This window comes from Aquila chrysaetos, chromosome 8 (assembly GCF_900496995.4).
Source record: "Aquila chrysaetos chrysaetos chromosome 8, bAquChr1.4, whole genome shotgun sequence".
In the NCBI taxonomy this organism is placed as follows: Eukaryota; Metazoa; Chordata; class Aves; order Accipitriformes; family Accipitridae; genus Aquila; species Aquila chrysaetos.
In genome coordinates, this window is record NC_044011.1 from 26,036,371 (window position 1) to 26,043,519 (window position 7,149).

Below are 7,149 nucleotides of genomic sequence, written 5' to 3' on the forward strand. Positions count from 1 at the left end.
CTGAGGGGACACTCTGTCCCATCATCCATGCCATTAATGAATCACTGTGTCTGTACCAGACACCCACAACAACATTGCCCATGTTTGTCTGTGCACTAAATCCTGACCCAGAACCTCTCAGCGGGCTTTTCACCTGTTCCTAGGCTGCTTCTGTTAGCCATGCTACCAGCAGAGTTTCTGCCTTCTCCTTCATGCTGCTTGTTAGCTCATGTAATTTGTAGTTCTGGACACTAGAAAACAGACATGGACTTTTTTCAACTGTTCTTGATTTGGACCTTCTACTGAACATGTTTCAGCACTGCAGTGAAACAAGGCAATGTTGCTGTCTCATCCTGGTTGGAGCCTTCTCTTTATTCATTCTGATCCAGTAGCATTTCTCTTTTGTCTACCCCATTAAGCCTTATTTATACGTCCTTGATAAACCTTTTTCAGAGTCTCCAAGAGGACTTGATTTTTATTTGCTATTTTTCACTTTCTAGCTCAAGTCTATTTTTCTTAGGCAATTCTTCACTTGTTTTTAATTCTGAAACAATCTAATTGAGAAGAAAGCTTTTTCTAGGGACTTTTTCAAGTTTTAAATTATTTTCTGTCAGCTGATCTTGCTCTATTTCCTTTGGCCTGCATTCCATTAAGATCCTAACCTTTGTTGTGCTATCCCTTCTGTGAAATCAGAGTTTTCTTTTCTGCTGGTTGAGACCCACGCATGAATCGTAATGGTAGATTACTGACTTAATTCTTCCTTCTTCCAGTAGACACATTTCTCTTAAACTTTAGGTATCAGTCAGGCGCATTTTTTCCCTGAGTTTATGGCTAGAGACCTGTGCATTGCAGGTAGCCCTATGTGTATGGCCAAGAGTATCAGAGAAAAAATGGTGTTAGGGCTGCTGAAGGCTTGCTTGCCTCTGGTCCTGCAAAGATTCACAGCACTAACTCTTCCCAGCTAGCCCACTTCTTAGGCATGTTTCTGATTTAAAAGCTCATTGATGATACGTCTCCTGCCTCATTCCTCATGAAAGTTGCAATTAGTTAACTTTAAGTTCATCCTATATACTGTATTAGCTTAGACTACTCACAGAAAATCAGATAAAAAATAGCCTTGGTTACTGAGGGTTTCAAACTCTTAGTACCTCTGTTCAGTACACACACAGAAAATCAAGAGATAGTACCATAACGTTTCTTCTTTTGCAAGGCTAGGAAATTGTTTCTTGCTTAATTGCCTTGGAATATAACCCTGCACAAACTTTCTGTAAATTTGACTATTGTGTGAGTTTGAGCTAGGCAGATTTAATGTAGACCAAAGAGCAGTGATGGATTGTACGCCAACATACCCAAATCAAAGCTGAAGGTTTTTCTGAAAGATGTGTGTTAGTATAGTTCAAAATTATTCAGCTTAATTCAAATATAGCTGCAGAATTATACAGGAGATTGGATTAGAAGATATAGCAGGTCTTCCTGGCCAGCCAAGGAATCCCCACGAGTCCACTGTTGTGTGCAGCAAGCTTGCCTGTTCCAGAGAGTATACTCTGCTCTGCTAATTCAGCAGATAATGGATTAGAAAATATGTGAAGACTAATAATGCAGACACTCTTCTGTGGTTTTTGAGTGGGAGGAAATGCAGCATTCACTGACTAATCTTTAAACTTCTACTGGTGAATGTTGAGCGACTCTCCAAATCACCAACCTGTTTCAAATTCCTAATAATGATATTGAATCTATGCTCTCAAAAAAACCTGTTACAGAGACAATTACTATTTCTTACCAAGGGCCAGATAGTTCCAAAAAGAAAAGCAAGATGGTTTTCTTTCAGTTTTAAAGCCTCTATTGTCTTTCCTTACAGAGTTCATGTTAATAAAGATAAGATTTATTATCTTTGTTTCTAAGAAATTGAACCTTTTTCCTCTGCTACAATTAAACCTGAATTGACCACTAAAGATATTATCTTATTTTCTTATATTTGACTGAGTTTGAATTCATTAGAAATAGTAGCAATATCTGCAGGATAATAGCAATCATCAGAAATCTGCCTTATCTGTTTTTCCTTAACCTTGAAATTTATTGTAAGTGGAGTTTCTAAAACAGTACCTAATATTCTTGCTCATGGCTTAGGTTTCTGGAGTTGTTACAATCTGCAATAAAAAAGTGTTTATGTTGGTTTTGTTTATTGATGTCAGGACATTTTAGGGAAGATCTTTATATATTCTGACTTTAGGAATTTGATTTAGGAGACCAGTGGGCTGGAGAAAGAAAAAAGTAATGGGCCTTCTGATTGCAATTTAGGATGCACATATAGCATCTACTAAATTTGGCAATGAACATGGTTTAAGAAATTCCTGCCCCTGTGCTGTAGCTTGCTGTCCCATCAGTTACGGCAATACATTTGGTTATGGGGCTGTGCTCTAAACCAACTATTAAAGTGAATTAAATATAATATCCCCAAAAACTTAATGCAAAAGATGGAATTCTGAATTATTTTGAAAAAAGGTGTTCTGTGATGTCACAGGGATTTCGTATTAGCATTCTGAACTAGGTGCACAAGTAAAAGCAATATGAATTAGGCATCCTTTACTGTATGTATGACAACTCTCTCCACTTTAGCTCAGTGCTTGATTTGGGCAAAACTGTTATTAGATCCTTTGGCTCCTATGGTCCTGTAACTATCTTTTAAAAAAATAATTGGACTCTTTTTCCTGGTTTTTGGGCTGTGAACACAAAACTTATTCTTGGCTGACATGTCTGCTGAGATAAGTTTAAAAAAGGTAAGAACATAAACTAAGGAGATCACATTATTTCACAGCATGGCGAGTACACTTTAGTAAATCATATTTAAACATTTTCAATCACTTTTCTTCTTAACCAAACTCATTGAAAGTTAGGAAAGAAAGCATAGACTATGAATCCTTACATATTTCCCTCGTTTATTAGATATGACTGATTTTAATTGCAGTAATACACATTGGTTCCAGGCAGCACCTTGTAGAAGTGGTTGCAAGGAGGAGGCATTGCAGTGTTCCATGCAGCGCAACTAAAGGGGACTTTGCAGGAGACACCTCTGCTACTATCTGGCAGTGCTGTCCAGCTTTGTGGCCCTTCCCTAACTCCTCCAGCCCTGCACAAGAGCAGCTGGGAGCCTGGGGAGGCGTGCGGCAGTGCCCTAAGCCCTTCTCCTTACCCTCTAGCAGGAAGGTATGATGAGGCCTGAAATATGCAATTGTTTAAAACTTATGGCAAGCGTTTATTATCTGCAAGAGCTGTGGATACACTGAGGATTTATTTTACAAAAAGAGGCAGCAGTGCAACAGTGGAAATTAGTGTCTTTAGGAATTCAGTAAAACCAGCAACACAGACTAGAAAAGAAGTGACAAAGAAGAAAATTAAAAAATAAAAGGACAGTGAAAGAAGTCAACAGATGTCTCAGGAAATCCAAGATTTTTTAAGAAATTAAATTTAAGATTAAACTTTTCCAAACAATGGGTTAGTAGATTCCAGAAGGCGATAAATATTACCCATGCATGAACTGTAACCCTACAGTGCATATGAAGTGTTGTGATTGTGGTACGTAACAGTTTTTAAAGATACGCTACATCATCACGTGAAGGAATGGTTGATGGATACCAGCTCAAGGAACAGTCCATTAGTTTTATGGGCTCTGATTCTGCTATCACTGAATAGCTTTCAGTAGCACTCCCTAAGAAATTAGTTCTCATTAGCACTGAGGAGCATCAGAACCTGGCCCACAGCAAATAAAATGCTACTGTTCATAAAAACACTTCGGCTTATGCATATGCCTTCAGTTCTGTGCATTTTCACTCAAGTGACGTGCAGAAATCAGGATTTGATTCTACCATGTCTAGTTCACAATATTATTGCACACAATAATTCACAAGTATCTTTTCCAAGTTAGGCATAAATAAACAAACACTAAATGTTATTATGTGGTTGAATGTTAGTTTATGCAGCATAAATCCTGAACTATTTACCACACCTATAAAACTGTGTTATGGTCACAGCCAGGGGCGTTTAGGTGTGCAGCCTTGTATGTACGTAAGTTGGGGTTTCTAGCACTGGTTTCATTCAAGCAAGGGTCCTGATGGGTTGGGTTACTTCTGTTGCCTACATTTTGAAGGAGGGCAGAATGGAGAGTTATGACAGATGTTTGTGACCTTGAAATTTGTGAAAAAAAAGCAAGTATGTGTCAAGGGAAAAAAAACCCAAATCGTACTCACTCAAGCATACAAGTGAGATAAATGGAAATTCTTAGTCTGCACAGCACTACCCTTCCACTATAAAGGCAAATGTAATTATACAAATTGTTTCAGGAAGAGCAGAATTAATGAAATTTGGTTTAATGAGTATTCAGGTCTGTTGTCCCCTACTGCTCCTCTCCCCCTTCCTAGATAATAACCAAAACTCTCCTTATGGCACTGCTATCAAATGAAGAAGAGCAGGTCTGGAGCTGTGTGTGTTGAGTGGCCAACCAATATGCACATGCTGATTTATCCTGCTGTCTGCTGCCAAATGGAGTGTATAACAGCTGTGTTGTGCATGCTTTTCTTTCAATAGAGGAACTAATTCAACTCTTCGTTTTGTAACCGCATTGAGACTTCTAGCCCCCTTTTTAAATCTGACTGAAATTGGCAAAAATCTTTTAAAAGCACTGAAGAGATTGACGGATGGATGGACAGCACAATGACATAAGCCTTGTTTTCTTAGCAGGCTGCGATGGCATCTCTGATTTGGCAATTTAGTGTTGAGACTAATAGTTGGGGTTTTTTTTCAAACAGCGAAGCAAATTGTATTGATTTCACTGTTCAGAATCCACTTGGGATCATTCAACTTGTCCCATTCATTGCTTAATGCTTTATTGAAGTGTAAATGTATACATTTCAGAAAGCATCCTACACAAGTTTGGAACTGGGGACAGCTGTGATTTAGTCTGGCCCGATGACATTAATTCTTTTCTCCTTGAGCTGTCTTGCTTAGAAGCATATCATTTTGCTTGCATGTGTTTGGAAAAGAAGAAAGTCTAACTATGCCATCCGTGAGGAATCTGTACTTTATATCCGTATTAGCAAGTCTAAGCGCACAAACAATATTTCCCTTGCTGAATCACAGGGATTAGCTTATTCTTTCAGTGCCTGTTTTATTCATTAGTTTACTTTTACTGATATCAAACACAGCCAACTTGCTAATGAACTACAAACCTGGAAAGGCTAATTAACAAGATAGTGGCCACATGTGTGAGTGAGATCTTCATTAAATTTCTCATCATAGGTTTATGGTTTGGGGTTTTTTTCCTTTTGATGCCTAGATCTAGAAATACTTTGGTAATTTACTCATTCCTAAAAGTAGCAGGGGGAGTTGTAGGTAAATTGCTCTATGATAAATTTTGTGCTGGTGCAGCCAGACAGCTGCTTGATTAACTTAATGGTTATTTCTGGCCTTAAAAAAAAATCTATAAAGGAGAGGATCACAAGTTCAGAAAGAAGTGAGTCCTACCCAGTTTTTCAGGGAGAGACACCTCAGCCATGGAGAGTCTCAGGAGGAACACAAATGGTGTTTGGAGACCACCGAGAGAATATACGGCTATTTTCTTGGTGAAGAGGCACACAGTGGTTGCAAGAGTAAGCTTGAGAGGATTCTTGTTTGAGAAGCTCAGCCCCATGAAGAAGGGCCTGTTTGACAAGCACGGCCTTGCTGAGAGGTCAGACAGGCTGTGAGGCCTTGTGCGCATTTGCAGGTTGTTTCAGGTTATGTCACAGCAAATTAACCAAACACAAACAGCTCTACCAAATACAGTGTTTCACACTGTTTTGCCATTTCAGGTGAAACTTTTTGCTTTAGAAACACAGTATCCTCTCAGATTCATTAAAGGTGAAGCTTCCTGATAAACCCAAAGGGCGAGCCGCTCCTGGCAGGGGACTTCTGCTGCTGCTGCCTCAGCCCTGGCTGGCTCTTCCCCACCACCGCCTGGAGCAAGGGATGCGGTGGCTCGGGGTTGGGGGGATGTGCGGCACTCGGTGGCTGATCCTGGTCCGGTCGTGCTCCATGCGACCGGTGGTCTCGTACCGTGGGGAGCTACCTCGAGGCCCAGGGAAGCAGCAGGACCACCCAGGCAGGGGAGGAGACCCTGGGACCTTCTGGCAGCGGCCTGTAGCTCACTGGTGTGAGCTGTAATTGGAAGCGGTTGCTGCGCCAAGACTCAGAGCACAGCCGGCCCCAGCGCCGGAGCTGCAAAGAGGCCGCCCATGGGGGTCTCTGCCCTTGTGGGAAAAGGCCACTGCTTTTTGGAAGGTTTGCCCTCGGTATCGCCTCAGGCTGGTCTAGGTGGTCGTAAAGAAATGTACTTCAAAACTTTTCATTTTAAGCTGAAGCCACTTTCAAGCCTGAATCTCTGTTGCTATGCTGCCCTCTGAATAAGAAGAAACTGGTGGCTTTGGTTCTAGGAAATCCCGAATTTTCCTAGCTGCAGAGGCTCATCTCTTCAGGCAGCGAAACACAAGAGCATGGGAGCACATCTGCAATAGAGGTAGTATGTGTTGCACATGGGAAGTGGACTGCTCTTCTCTTGATACAGGGAGACAATTTTATCTGCCTGCTTTTACACTGTCAGTGGTCAACCTTTTTAACCATTTTAATAAAACTTAGAGTTATTTGTGGACAGCTAGCAGGGAGCAGACAACAGATTATCCTGTTTGCCCACAGTTTTAGGTACAAGTATTATGCAAAAACTGAAGTAGGAATTCATAAGACTGAACACTCTCTTATAAAATGCTCAGCTGGGTTTCATTCTTGATCTGCCACAGATATTGTTCAGGAACTTGAGCAATTCATTTAAGATCTATATGAAAATGAGAAAAGTGAGGAGAACATTGCTTGCTTTGTTTTTTGCTTTTGTGGTTGTCTGTATGAATTGTACATTTTCTTGGGGCAGGGGCAGAGCCTTCAATTTCCTTACAGTTATATTTTGCTAATTGCTCAGGTCTAACAAATAAGGCACTTGGAAAGTGTGAGGCAGAAAATGAAGAGGAAGAAGAGCACAACTATGACTATGTGGATGAAAACATAATCGAAAACAAAAGAAAAATAAGTCAGGACACCATCGTTAGAAATAAGCATGCGGTCTCTGAAGGAAGACGGTAAGTATGACCT

The 7,149-nt window shown here is 40.4% G+C and overlaps 1 protein-coding gene across 1 annotated transcript in view; it reads left to right on the forward strand.

Moving 5' to 3' along the window:
• THEMIS (thymocyte selection associated) overlaps positions 1-7,140 on the forward strand; it is an 80,781-nt gene extending 73,641 nt beyond the window's left edge. The window contains exon 6 of the mRNA XM_030023567.1: positions 6,980-7,140. Coding sequence (XP_029879427.1) covers positions 6,980-7,140 — 161 coding nt within the window. The remainder of the gene's footprint in view (positions 1-6,979) is intronic.
• The last annotated feature ends 9 nt before the right edge of the window (positions 7,141-7,149 follow it).